Source organism: Molossus molossus, unplaced genomic scaffold (assembly GCF_014108415.1).
Source record: "Molossus molossus isolate mMolMol1 unplaced genomic scaffold, mMolMol1.p scaffold_m16_p_20, whole genome shotgun sequence".
In the NCBI taxonomy this organism is placed as follows: Eukaryota; Metazoa; Chordata; class Mammalia; order Chiroptera; family Molossidae; genus Molossus; species Molossus molossus.
The window spans coordinates 20,669,619-20,683,149 of record NW_023425356.1 but is presented as its reverse complement, the minus strand read 5'-3'; the positions used below and the strand labels follow the sequence as shown (position 1 = coordinate 20,683,149).

The window sequence follows — 13,531 nt, the reverse complement described above, 5'->3', positions numbered from 1 at the left end:
CAACATTTTCTATTTTTTATCCTCACCCGAGGACATTTTTCCATTTATCTTTAGACATTAGTAGGGAGGGGGTAAGGGAGATAGAGAGAAACATCGATTGGTTGTCTCCCGTGCGACCCTGACCAGGGCCAGGGATGAACTGCAACCGAGGTATATGCCCTTGACTGGAATCGAACCCACAACTCATTGGTCTGTGGGTCGACGCTCTAACCATTCAGCCATACCAACTAGGGCTCCATGCAACATTTTCTAAGTCCCTTTTTCTCTTCATGAAAATTTCCCATGTCATTCAGTTGTCTTCTGAGAACACCGTTTGAACTAAACACATAGTAGTTCTGCTCCAGGAGCCATCAAGTTGGCCTCACCTGCCCCGCAGCAGAGGTCCAGATGTGGGGAATTGACCTGACAGCTTACTGACGCTAGATTCTGAATGTTGTGATTCACCTCAGAGGCGCAGTTTGGATTTTTCTCTTCCCCTGAGTCACCATCGTTGGCAAATATGCTATTGACAACAAGTTATAATGATACTGGTATTATCTATTCACCCTCTTTCTTCTCATGAGCTTCAAGCCCTACCAGATAGTATCTTGTTTTTGAGGCAGCCCGTAAGGAAGGGCGTGGTAAGGAATCTTCTGACTAATTCACAGACAGAGAAATGAAGGCCCGCAGGACTAAGTAATAATTCAGTTGGGACCCCGTCGCCCTCTTCCCCACTGGGTTTTGGTTTGAAGGTATTGCTGCTTCCCACTGTGTGAGGCAGGGAGAGGTTTTTTTGTCAGACTCACAGGCAGCTGGTAACTGAGGTGTCGTATTTGTGCTGCAGAGATGGGGGCGAGACCCTGCATGTCAGCTCAGCCCTAACACAACCCATGATTGGGTGTGTCTGCAGGAGGCTCACAGTAATCAGTGAGACACCTTTTCCTACATAGATTCAGATTCCTGGACTTATTGGGTGCTTTTGCCCATCCATCAGTAACACTTCATATACTGATCTCTGTGCTAGGTGCAGAGAGTCTCCCCTTGCGATGGGTGTGGCACAGTCCCTGCCCTTGGGGAACTGTAGTCCAAAGGGGGGAACAAGGTTCCTGCTCTCAGAGAGCTAGTCCGATGGAAACAGGACACACACATGAGGATGGCATAAACATACCTGTCAGTCAGTTGATACATATATGTATAAAAATTACTGTGTCCTAAAATAATCGGATGATAGGAGGCTAGTTGAGTTTTTTAGGGTATGAAGAGAATGTTTTCATATGAGTGATTCAAACGTTCTGGGAACCTCAGACTAATTCACCCTTCGCATGATATGAATTCCTTTGTGAAGGTGGTCTGGACTAGATGGTCCAAACAAGTGAGTGTTGGGGGGAACTTTCTCTTATCAGGTTACATTCATAGTGGCTTTCCCTTCCCTTCCCTTCCCTGGCTGTAGGTGGACACGTGTATAAATGAAGATGTCGAGAGCTTGAGGAAGATGGTGCGGGACTTGCTCGCCAAGCTGCAGGAGGCCGAGCAGCAGCACCAGTCAGATCGTGTGGCTTTTGAGGTGAGATTTGGGATTTGAGGAGAAGGTGCCCCAAGGGCTGGGCTGCTGGGTATAGGTGCCAGTGACTTTCTTGGTATGGACTTCATGTCGTTCTGGCTGGGTGCCATCAACTGGAAATTCTAGGCTTTGAGGCCTGGGGCACTTCCTGTCTGCTTTTCCCTCTCCTGGGTATTTATAGTTTTTGCTCTCCAAGGCTAGCCCATAGTTCAAAGGACAGCTCTACTGAAGTTAAGGGGCGGTGTTCTGGGATAGCAGGTAATTCAGAGGTTGTTTCACTAATTACCATGATAAGAATTACTGGCTCCCGGCCCCATGTAGGCAAGGACAGTTGCTGTCAAGTTCACCACTGCATCCCCAGCACCTGGCACAGTACGTGGCATAAGATGGGCACCTCGTGTGGACTAGATGAGTGTATAAATCTTTGTGGTCTTAGAAAGAACTGTGCCCATGGAGTCGGGGGACTTTAGATGTGGTCTTAGCTTTACTATGCAAAGCTTTGTGATCTTAAGCAAATATCTCAGTTATTGTTATAAAAGTTATACTAGGTTATTATAGAAGATTTAAAAAATGCACGTCTATAAATGGAAAGTGAAAGGCACCCCCCCCACACACACACACACACAATTAAAAGTATGTGAGGTCTTCCATACTTTCCAGAAAGTTCTTATGGATAACCTGAGGAACATTGGGCAGATACTAGACAATTTTTTAACTACTGTGTGTGAGATTAACCATCTGTTATCTGCTGCTGTTCATCCATATGTAAGGGATTTGAGTCATAAATGTGTAATGATAGAACCGTGCCCTGCCCAGACCTGCTGGGAGCTGGTGGAAAGAGGAAGGCCCCCCAAACTCTTCTCTTTTACGAGACTGGTGTTTTGAAGGGAGGGTTGCGGGGAGGAAGAAGGGCGCTGAGAATGACTGACTGCCTCTCGAGTAGCCGACGTGTTACTTGAGCAAGGAATTAAACTCCCTAAGCATCAGTTTCGACTTTTGTAAAAAAGTGGTCATGAAGTGGGCTTGGTGTGTGGATGGAGTGTGATAATTTATGTAAATATAGTTATTACTCTGAAGGGTTTTAGAAATGTGAGCTATCCTATATTTTTCTTAGTGAGTAGTTGAACAAGCAGGTTTTCCTCTCCTCAATAGCTCCGACTGAGGGCAATGCTAAGATTAGTTTGGTCTCAGAACAAAGCTGTTCAGTAAAGGAGTTTGCCACATATATTCAGAGTCCACAGTCTGGATAATGTGGTTGATGATGTATCAGTTTGGTGACCAGCTGTTCCCTACTTTCTTGGAGAACAGGAGGAAGGGGAGGTTGAGGCTGCAGCACTGACCAGACTGTGCATTTTGGAGAGAGATTTCTTCATTGACAGGCATTGTGAAGTACTTGTTGTTTTTGACCACACATAGAGGGCTCTGTGAGCCCTGGTTTCAAAGCCTGAGCAAGTGTCTTAAGTAAAAGCCTGAGGCTCTAGCCACACGCCCATGGTTCTTTCGAAGGGGCTGGCCTTTGACCGCATGGTACACAGGACCCACCTGCAAACAGGAGGTACTCCTTGGATTGGTCCCACTGTTGGGGTAGGTTGGCACGCTTTTATGATGAAGAGGTTCCTTTAGGGCAGGGCAGGGCTGGCCAGAGTTACAGAGACAGACATAGCAGGGGAGTGTGGTTTTCTTTCTTCTTTGTGATCTTACAGTGGGGTGGGAGGATCAGTCTCTGTTCTGTTAACACTGTGTTCCGAGAACACATCAACCTGTACAGTGTTTATGTACAGAAATGAGAGGCCTTGTTTTGTAAGTTCCTGCCCATGGGGCTGGCCTGTACCAGGCTAATGTGGGATTTTCTCAGTCTCTCCTAATGAATTAGACTCTGTGGTCTGCTTTCCTGAACCTGGGGGTAGGAAGGACAAGGATGTCAATTACCATGAGAACAACCTGCCATTAAGCCTGGTTTCTCGTTTTGCTGGCTGCTTGCTGTGAGGAAGGATTTGCAGTGAGTGTGCTCTGGACAGGGCTGCTGTGCAGCATAGACACGTCCTAGCACAGATCATCCTGTGCTTTGCTTTCTCCTCCCTAATTCTGACTCTGGGAGGAGCTGGACAAACTGGCTTCTGGTGTTCTATTTTCCCAGGGCTGGTTAGGCTTTCCAGAGGTTACCTGGGTTCTCTTAGTAACTGACTGGGGAGTCAGTGTGGGGTAACTGGGAAGCATTGAAATGGACGATGAAGTAACTGGGTTCTAGCTGTGTAACCTCAAATAGGTCATTTGACCTTTATTTGGGAAAGGAGAGGGTTGGACTAGATGAACATCAATCCATTTGCGATTTTATCGAGCAGTGACTATGTGATGGATACTGTGCTGAGCTCTGGAAATGTAATGGTGCTCAAGGTCTCTGTCATCATGAAGCTGATGGTCTACTGGGGTGTACACATGAGGGACTGGGCACAATCCACTCAGTGCTCTAAGAGGGCAGGGCTGTGTCCTCTGGGCATCTCATTCAGGCTCGGCAGCTCTGTGGAGGCAGGGTGTCTAAGCCGAGACCTGAAGGATAATTAGGAGTTGGCAAAATGCGTGTGGGAGGAAAGGAAGCAAATTTCAACTTTACTTTTCATTCTAAAATTGTACTTCTGTTCTTTCCAAATTAGTTTATCATCTTAGATTTTAAAAAATTTTCTTCCTGGTGCTTAGTAGCCTTTGGCCTTTGTACATAGGCTGCAGTCTGGCTTGCAAAAGGGTGAGGAAGAGTTGGGGAACAGAAGGAGAGACGTGGAGTATCCTCCCCTGGATCCTCTGTGTTTGCTTTAGTGGGAAAGTCACGGTGTTGGGTGACTTTGGGTGGCATTGGAGGACATGTGGGATGTTGAAGTCAGCCGCTGGAAAGTGGTGCTTACTTCCAGAGGTTCCTCTAAAAAGCTTGACCATCTACGTGCCAATGAGCCCTAGACATGGAGTTAATCTGCCAGTCTCTCAAGTGGTCCTAGAACAGTGATGGGAGAGGACCGTGTGCTCATCAGAGTTACCCCCCTTCTCCCATCACTGCACCCAGGTTCCTAGGTTCTTTTCTGAGGTTTTTATCCACGTTTGGTCTTTTGTCTCCCTACTTCATACATCGCCATCCTGTGTCTTAGGTCACACTCAGCCGGTACCAGAGAGAAGCAGAGCAGAGTCATGTGGCCCTTCGGAGAGCAGAGGACAGAGCGGAGCAGAAAGAAGTGGAAGTCGGAGAGCTGCAGAGGCGCCTGCTCGGGATGGAGACGGCAAGTGGGGAGCCCTGCTCTTCCAAGTGCAGCCCGGGATTGACTGAGATGCTCGTGGAGACTCCCATCTGAGCAGTTCCAAGAAAACACACTTCCCAGCTTCCTTTGGCAAATACCTTTGAGTATCTTTTAGCCGTTAGGGAAGGAAAGGCCTTTCTCTCATCTAACTTCAGCTCTTTCTAACCAGAGTTGAGCCCATTTCCATTGTAGCTGGATTATTTGACAGCTGCCCTTCATGGGCTTTTGGAGACCGTTCCTAAGGAGCCACACAGTTGGTTTCTGAGGGATTGGCAGCCATAGCTGGATAATGCAGGGCCAGGCTCTCCCTCTGGGCATCTGGGTGAGGCTGGGAAGTTTCTGTGTGCTGAGGGTGGGAAGGGTTCTCCCTGACAGTGGAGGGTGCCCCATCAAACCAGCTTGGCCTGCTGCTCTTTGGCAGCTATCCCAGGCCCAGCAGGAGCTGAGCCCCAACCCTAGTGGCCATCTCACCCCCAATGCAGAACCTGATGCCATCTCCTCATCCTAGATGTTCTTTCCTTTGGCCCCTCCAGGAGCATCAGACCTTACTGGAGAAGGTCAGGGAAAGGGAGGTGGCCCTGGAGGAACTTCGGAGCAAGAATGCCGACTGCCAAGCAGAACAAGAAAAGTAAGGGCCCAGGCCCTGTTCGCCATGAAGCCAGGGTGCAGGGAGGGGAGGGCGGGCCACACAGCCTGCAGCTACCAGGGTGGCCAGACCTGGGGACGAGCCTGGTGCTGATGTCAAATCTTCCAGCTCTGACTCACAGTGTGCCCTCTCAGGGTGGGGCCCCACCCAGGGAGATACTGTTTGGGAAGCCGCCATCTCCCGGGAGTTCATTTTCCATGGAGTAAGAGAAGGGTTTTATTTTGAGAACCAAGGTCAAGAGCTGGAAAAGCATCTGCCATTGCAGCACATCAACCCACAGCTTGTTTCCCTGGATGTGGATGGGGGATTTTTATACCAGTTTCCTCCTCGCAAAACAACTGACTAGAAACCACTTGAGGGCAAAATCGAGTAGCTTCCTCACAAGTTGTGCTGACAAAAAGTATAGTGAGCCCTGGCCAGTTTGGCTCAGTGGTAGAGGACGGCTTGCAGACCAATGAGTCTCAGGTTCAGTTCCAGCAAAGGGCATGTGCCTTGGTTGTGGTTTGTCCCCGGCCCTGGTTGGGGTCGTGAGGGAGGCAACCAGTTGATGTGTCCCTCTCACGTCGATGTTTCTCTCCTTCTCTCTTTCTCCCACTCTATCTGAAGATAAATAGAAAAATATCCTTGGGTGAGGATTAAAAAATAAACAAATAAACAAAAAGTACAGTGAGCAACTCCGTGCAGAGACACTGCACTTCCTTCACTTGAAGCAGCTCAGCAACTGAGGGCCACCTGTCAGCACAGAGGGGATTTCTGAGCCCCTTTCCACTTCGAGGTCAGAGTGTTTTACATATTCCCTCTAATCAGAGGGTATTGGAGACCCCAGACCAGTGAAACCTACAGAGCAAATATTGGGCCATTCCGGACTTTCAGTAATTTGGAAATTCTTTATGACACTGGCAATTGATAAATAAGATCTCTAGTGGTAAATCAAATTTGTTTTTTTAGTTCTCACCTGAGGACATTTTTGTATTTATCTTCATATAAAGCGGGAGGAAAAGGGGGGAAGAGAGAGAGAGAGAAACATCGATGTGAGAGAGACACATCGGCTGGTTGCCACCCACACGACCCCAACCGGGCCAGGGATAAACTGCAACCGAGGTACATGCCCTTAGCGGGAACCAAATCTGGGACTCTCTGATCCACAGACTCTAACCACTTGGCCAAATCGGCCAGGGCGGTAAATCAAATTTAACATCAACATATTAGGTCTGATCTTCATTGTATGAGTTGGACCTTTTCAAGTTCAACAGACATGACTTGAAGGGCCTTCTAAGGAATTCCAAGATTAACAGACATGATCCTTGCCTTCTTGTACCCCTCAGTCTGCTGGGGGCATTTTCTCTTTGGGATAACCACAGTCTAGGCCTACTTGGCATGGAGCATGCAGTCATACAGCTTCCTTTCTGACTTGACTTCATAGCAAGAATTGCTTTAAATTACATTCCCCCTTCCTCAGTGGTGGTGCTCACTCACCAGCAAGGGACAGAGAGGAATGAACAGAAGAAACAAAAGGCCAGATATCACCCTGGCCAGTTTGGCTCAGAGGTTAGAGCATCAGCTTCAGACCAAAGGGTCATAGGTTCTATTTCTAGTCAAGGGCATGTACCTAGGTTGCAGGTTCGATCCTCAGCCCCTGTGGGAGGCAACCAATAAATGTGTCTCTCTCACATTGATGTTTCTCTCTCTGTCTTCCTCCCTTCCACTCTATGTAAAAAGGCTAGATAATCTAAAACCAAGGTTTGGGGATGGCAAGTAATAGCTATGCATCATAAATGTTGATTTTCTAAATGAAAGGACACTAAGAGAGTACTGGAGTGCTGAAGATAGAAATTTAGATTGTTTGAAGCTTAGGAAGGATGTTTGGGGGCTTAGATTGCATTGTACCCCATCCCCAGCCCCATAAATGCTCACCTTCTAACAGCAGGCATTTATCTGCTTCCTCTGGCAAAAACGGAGAGTAGTGGGTACCAGAATTCTTCAGAGGTCTAAACTCCGGGACACTCTCTCCAGCCACCTTACCTTTGGGGATCTTGGCCCAATTTGCTTAGACGATGCAAAGGAAACAGCAGTGTCTAGGAATCAGGAGACTTAGAAATAGACTTGTATGAAAAGGCTTTATGGATTCTCAAATCTGATCTCCCTCTTGATATAAAATCCCTGCCACCAGCTTGATGGTGTTGGCTGTCATAATCCCAGCTCCTGCTTGATTCTTTCTTGGAATGAGGAGCTCACTACACACAAGGCAGTCCAATTCTGACAGCTTTAATACTGAGAGTCTTTCTACATTTACATAAGAGCTGCTTTCCTGGAACACCTACTTACTGTTTCTAGTTTTGCCCTCTAGAACTATTCAGAATGACTTACCACTTCTTACCTTTCTGAGCCTCAGTTTCCTCATTTGGACTACATGATCTCTAGTGATGCTTCCAATGCGACATTCCCCCTTCTACTCCATAGGGCAGCCACTGAAGAATTGGGCAGAGGGAATCACATCAGATGGAAACCCTGAGCCCAAGGCTCTTCCTGGGACTGGATAGACAAAGCATCTTTTCCCCTTGCCTCAGCCTTCTGCTCTTTATCCCCAGAGCTGCTAACCTGGAAAAAGAAGTGGCCGGGTTGCGGGAGAAAATCCACCACTTGGATGACATGCTCAAGAGCCAGCAGCGGAAAGTCCGGCAAATGATAGAGCAGGTAAGCAGATCAGGTCTCCCCTGCCATGGGTTACCCCTCTGGAAGTCACCGCAACGAGTCTAGCCGTGTTTGCTTTTATTTACTTATTTATTCTCCTGGGGAGCTTGGCTTATATTTGGAAGGGTTCCATAAATCACATTTATGCTACCAAATCACAATAAACTCCTCAGTGTGCAGATTATCAACCCTGTACCTCATGGCAGATTTTCTGCTTTCCCCCACCTGAGCTAGAGGATAGCATACTCAGGAAATGCCCATTTGCCAAACTGTTTTGAGAACCTAAGACCCCTAAGTGTCATGGCATATTTGCTTCATGTCAGCCCCATGAGGGCCAGGATTTCTGTTTTGTTCACTGTTGTTTCCTGTTGTCTACAGTAGGGCCTATCATATAGTAAGCACTCAATAAATATTTCTTAAGTGAATAAAAACTTGTGTTTCCCAAAGTGAAATGGAATGGTTTTGGAATCATCCATTATTTTGGATTATCAGGGTGGTGTTCCCCTCACATCTCCTATCCCCACACTGGGATAATCCAGAGTTTAATAGTGACTGAAATGAGTTCGGCTGGTGTGGCTCAGTGGTTGAGCATTGACCCATGCGCCAAGAGGTCGCAGGTTCGATTCCCAGTCAGGACACATGCCCAGGTTGTGGGCCTGATCTCCAGTAGGGGGCATGCAGGAGGCGGCCAGTGTTCTCTCTCACTGATGTTTCTCTCTCTCTTCCTCTCACTTCTCTCTGTAAAAAAAAAAAAAAAAAAATCAATAAAAAAAAATTTATTTAAAAATATTGACTGAAATGAGGCTTTTATAGAAAAGCCAAGCAACTCATGTGAATAGTGCAAACTTGGCCTTTAGTCTCTGCTCAGCAGCGGGGTGAAGTTTGATGAGTGTGTAATGAGTCATTTCAAAATGAGCTCCAGTGTCTCCCATATCTTTGTAGCTCCAGAATTCAAAAACTGTGATCCAGTCAAAGGACACCACCATCCAGGAGCTCAAGGAGAAAATGGCCTACCTGGAAGCAGAGGTGTGTGCGCTGGGCAACCCCAAGAAGGGAGTAGGCTCTTGAAGAGAAGACTGGACAGAAGGGAGGGAGCATGTCTGGGGTGCAGGGGCTTGTCTTGTCCAGCTGCTGCCTGGAAGTGAGTATCTGGGATGGCTGGTTGATCTTCAGTTCAGCTGAGTAAACATTTTCTGAGAAACTTTAGGAAGTTGCTAATGATGTGTCCTGGCAGCATGGAGGCGAGCCCTTAGTTCTGCCTGTGGGCTTAGCAGAGGAGCTGACCGCAGAGTGGGGCTTTGAAGAAGGAGGCATTCCATAGGGGAGTCTCTCCATGGCCAAGGTGATGGGCTCGATTAGCTAATGGTTCTTCCTCGTCTAGTTTCCACCTTACGTCGGAGCCCTTCCTGTCTATTGACTACCTGAAGGTTGCTTTGCAGCCACTGTGTGAAATTCCCTTGCGGCGGGCGAGATAAAAAGAAATGGGAGACAAGGTTGCTGGTCTTCAGAGAGTTTGCAGTCTAGAGTTAGAGATAAAATACATTTTTTAAAAAAGACCTAAGAATACTTTATGGAATAGCATATCAACAAGGGCAGGTAAATATCTCAGCTGGCTCCAGGAAAGTATATGCAGGATGTGTATGGAGAGGAGATACGGGAAATGATCGGTGTTGCACAGAGCTATTGGGAGAATGCTCCTCTGGGAAGGGCCGGAGCAATTACTGGAGGAAGAGAGAGCTGGGTCGGGGAAGACAAGGGGAGAGGGCATCCTGGTGGTGGCACGCATGGCAGGGGTGTGTCGACAGCAGCACAGACACAGGTGGGGAGACCAGAATGAGCTGGTTAAATGTGCCGGACGGCAAGCCAGAAGAAGGCAGGTTCTAACCTCATAACTTCTGGTACAGAATTTAGAAATGCACGACCGGATGGAACACTTGATAGAGAAACAAGTCAGTCATGCCAACTTCAGCACCCAGACCTGGGTCAAGACAGAGAATCTGGGCAGGTGAGTGGGCGTATATGGAGTGCGGCTCCTGGGGGAAGTGAAGGAAAGGGACAGAGCTGTGACAAACCTTTCGTGCTAAGGCAAATAAATCTTTTATTTATTTATTTATTTACTTACTTACTTACTTACTTACTTACTTATACCTTTTTATCCTCACCCGAGGACATTTTTCCATTTTTTGTTCAGATAGTGTGGAAGGGAGAGAGAGAGAAAGAGAGAAACATCGACGTGAAAAGGACACATCAAGTGGCCGCCTCCCACAAGACCCAACCAGGGCCAGGGACAAACCGCAACCTAAGTACATGCCCTTAACGGGAACCGAACCCAGGTCTCTCTGGACCGCAGGCCGATGCTCCAACTGCTGAGCCAAACCAGCCAGGGCCCAAGGCTCTTTTAAATCGCAGTTTATTCTCTCAGTCTCTAATCTGACCCATTCTCTATCTGAACCATTTTCTAACCAGTTTCAAATAGAGCATGCTACCACAACCCCCAGCAGGCCACGGACAGCTGGCGGAAGTGTATGAACCCTCTGAAATTGTATGCAAAAATGTGTATGTGTAATATGTGCATATTTCTAGGAAGAGGGCCTTCTTTTTCCCCTCAAGGGATTCACAAAAAAAGTCCAAGACATTGAAAAAATCAAGAATCACAACTACACTCACTTCTCAGTTGTTTGGTTGCCCCCCCTCTTTTCGTCACCCTGCCACCAGACAAGTCCCACCCAAGGCTTCCCTGATGTCACTGACGATGACTGTCTCAAAGCATTTGGAAACCGAGAGCTCAGCCAGCACTGAAGTGTAGAATTCCAGAGACAGATAATGGAGGGGTGGTTCTGTGACAAGTGGGCAATGACACAAACTCAGTGTTTCCAATTTCCTTTTCAGCGTGAGGATAGCCAAGCCCCCCAGCCCAAAGCCCATGCCTCTCATCCGAGTGGTGGAAACCTGAGCCGAGGAGGAGGATGCCGCTACTGCTGCTGCCTCTCGCCTGTGGAGACACTCGCCATCACTGTAGGCCGCTAGCACTGACTTTCACTTCCTTACCATTCCCTGGCTGCCCTCAGGACTTGGGGTTTGTGTGCCCCGCGTTTCCAAACTCCTGTCCTCGGTATGCTGAGTGGATGAAGGACGAGCGCCTCCTCTGGACACCGCAGCCCTTGGAGGACAGCATCCTGCTGGCAGGAACCAGGGCGGTATCCTTATCCCTGTAGTTACTGTTTTTCTCTTAGCAGAGCCTCCCTTCTGTTGTAGACTGGAGCTCAGCAGCCCCAGGCCCTTCTCCAGTTGAGAGAAGTGAAGAGATGTCAAGATTTGCCTCGGCCCTAGAAGATGGAGACACAGATGTCCAGTGATTGGAGAGTGTCCTGGGGGAACAAAGTTCCTTCCAAAAACAGAGCTCAGTTCTTAGCAACAAACTATTTTTCTACTGGCTCCACCCTCAGCTCATGCTGACCCGGGTCTCCTCCAGCTTCAACCGGCCAGCCTGTCTTTCTGGGGAGAAGGGAATATACACTCAGGGAGTAGCTTTGAGCAGAAAGATTGTGTAGGGCCACAGACTGTTATGTGTGACTTCTCTGCTTTGAAGACTCCCAGGATCTCTTAGGGATCCCCCTAAGATGCAGTACAAGGTACACCTCAGTCATCTCGACTGACTCGGAGCCTAAAAACTATTTTCACTGGGTTACATCAATCTCAGCGAAACTCTCGTTCTATTTATTTTGCTAAGTTATTGGTGTTTTTGCTTATATCTCACAACTGATTCAGTACCCGAGTTCTTCAGCCTTCTCTTGCGATGCTTAGATTTGCTTGACACTGGGAAAGTGTTCCCACTGGATTTCATTTCAGAACGACATTGTCATAAATCTTTCTTTTTCTTTTACCTGCCTTGTACCCCTTCCTCCTCCACATCTGATCTGTACCTCAGGAAGGCAAGTATATTTGCCTGAGACATCAGGTCCGGGTGTGTATTCGGGGAAAGAGGGTGATCAGGACTCGGGGAGGAATGGAATTCTTCCCCTAACCCCTCTGCACCCCTCTGCTTCATTGTGGGTTTGTTGTCTGGTTCTGAATGACCCTACCACTCTAGTGTTTTCTTTAGGGCTCTTCCTTAGCCTCAAGAGGAAGAAAAGCATCAGAATGTGCTACTATAGGACACAGAAGAATGAAAAATAAACATAGATTAAGTCTTTAGGTTCTGTTTGGTTCAGACTAGAAGATTTTAAGTCTGGGTGTTTCTCTGTCACGTTCTGGCTTTGTCGATAATGGTGTTCTGGTTTCTTCATGCAGTTTCCACATTTGTAAAACCAGGGGTTTAGACTGGTTGATTTCCATGGGCCTTTCCAGTTCTTATATTTTTTCCTGTGCTATGTCCTTTGTATGGTGAATTTAATAAATTATGTTGATGAGTCTTTTTGAGCTCCTGGCCTGATTTCTTTTTACTTTTCAGGAAGGATGAAATAACATAATTTTAGTGACTCTGGAAGATGGGCACCTTGTTGTCCACTTCTGGGAGGTGTGGCCCGGACACCCCAAATACTGTGATATGAGGCTTCTGTGGCATTCAAAGGAGTTAGAATGTCCCTGTTCAGCAGCCCAGCACCGTGGCCTGAGTCCTCCGTTAGAGGAGGTGGCCCCTAAATTTAGCTGTGACCCTGTCTGGGCGGTGGCCTTGTGGGATCCCTAAGCTTGGCCAGTGTGTGTCCTCAGTTAGAAAAGAACTGGTCAGAGGCGGAGATCCTGTAATTAGAGATGTGCCAATCGGCACCGGAGGCAGCTGAGTAACTCCACATTCTCTGCAGAAATAAAAAGCACTGTACGTGCTGATTACAGCTATTGAAGGGTTTAGTTTTTGGCTATCTCTGGACATCATTCAATCAGTCAGTGCTCTTTTTCTTTCTGCCAAGGATGGAGCTGACTGCAGGGCCAATGGAGACACAGCTGAGTTTACACGGATCTTCTCGGGACCAAAGAAACTAGAAATGCACCCCCTTTCATCTCTGGCCATTTCTTCTCTCGCCCCCTTTCTCCTGCAACGGAAAGAATGTAAATTTTCCTCATAATTTTTCTGCCCCTTTCTGCTTCCCAGGTAACTCACACCCCAGGTTTCAGAACATATTAGAAACCTGATTTAAACCTGGGTTTGTCTTCTCACAGTCCCTGGTTCACTTTCTCTGGCAGCCTTGCTCGGCGTGGGTTATCTAGACTGTGCTTGTTTTGAGAATGAGGAGGGTGGAGGCAGGGTGGGGCTGCCTCAGGTGCCCAGGAGACTCGCCAGGCTGCAGGAAGCCGAGTGAGTGCTGCCGTGCAGGAAAGGGAGGCGCTCGACCTGGGCCCTGGGTCTTGGTGGACAATCCGAGATTCCAGCTGGAG

At 47.8% G+C, this 13,531-nt stretch overlaps 1 protein-coding gene across 3 annotated transcripts in view; it reads left to right on the top strand.

Moving 5' to 3' along the window:
* The window catches only part of TUFT1 (tuftelin 1), a 38,131-nt gene extending 25,597 nt beyond the window's left edge, over positions 1-12,534 (top strand). For all 3 annotated transcript variants that reach the window (XM_036271947.1, XM_036271948.1, XM_036271949.1), the window contains 7 exons: positions 1,430-1,543; positions 4,675-4,803; positions 5,355-5,449; positions 8,056-8,161; positions 9,101-9,184; positions 10,063-10,163; positions 11,048-12,534. In XM_036271947.1, the coding sequence (XP_036127840.1) occupies positions 1,430-1,543; positions 4,675-4,803; positions 5,355-5,449; positions 8,056-8,161; positions 9,101-9,184; positions 10,063-10,163; positions 11,048-11,111 (693 nt within the window). In that variant the 3' untranslated portion in view covers positions 11,112-12,534. The remainder of the gene's footprint in view (positions 1-1,429; positions 1,544-4,674; positions 4,804-5,354; positions 5,450-8,055; positions 8,162-9,100; positions 9,185-10,062; positions 10,164-11,047) is intronic.
* The last annotated feature ends 997 nt before the right edge of the window (positions 12,535-13,531 follow it).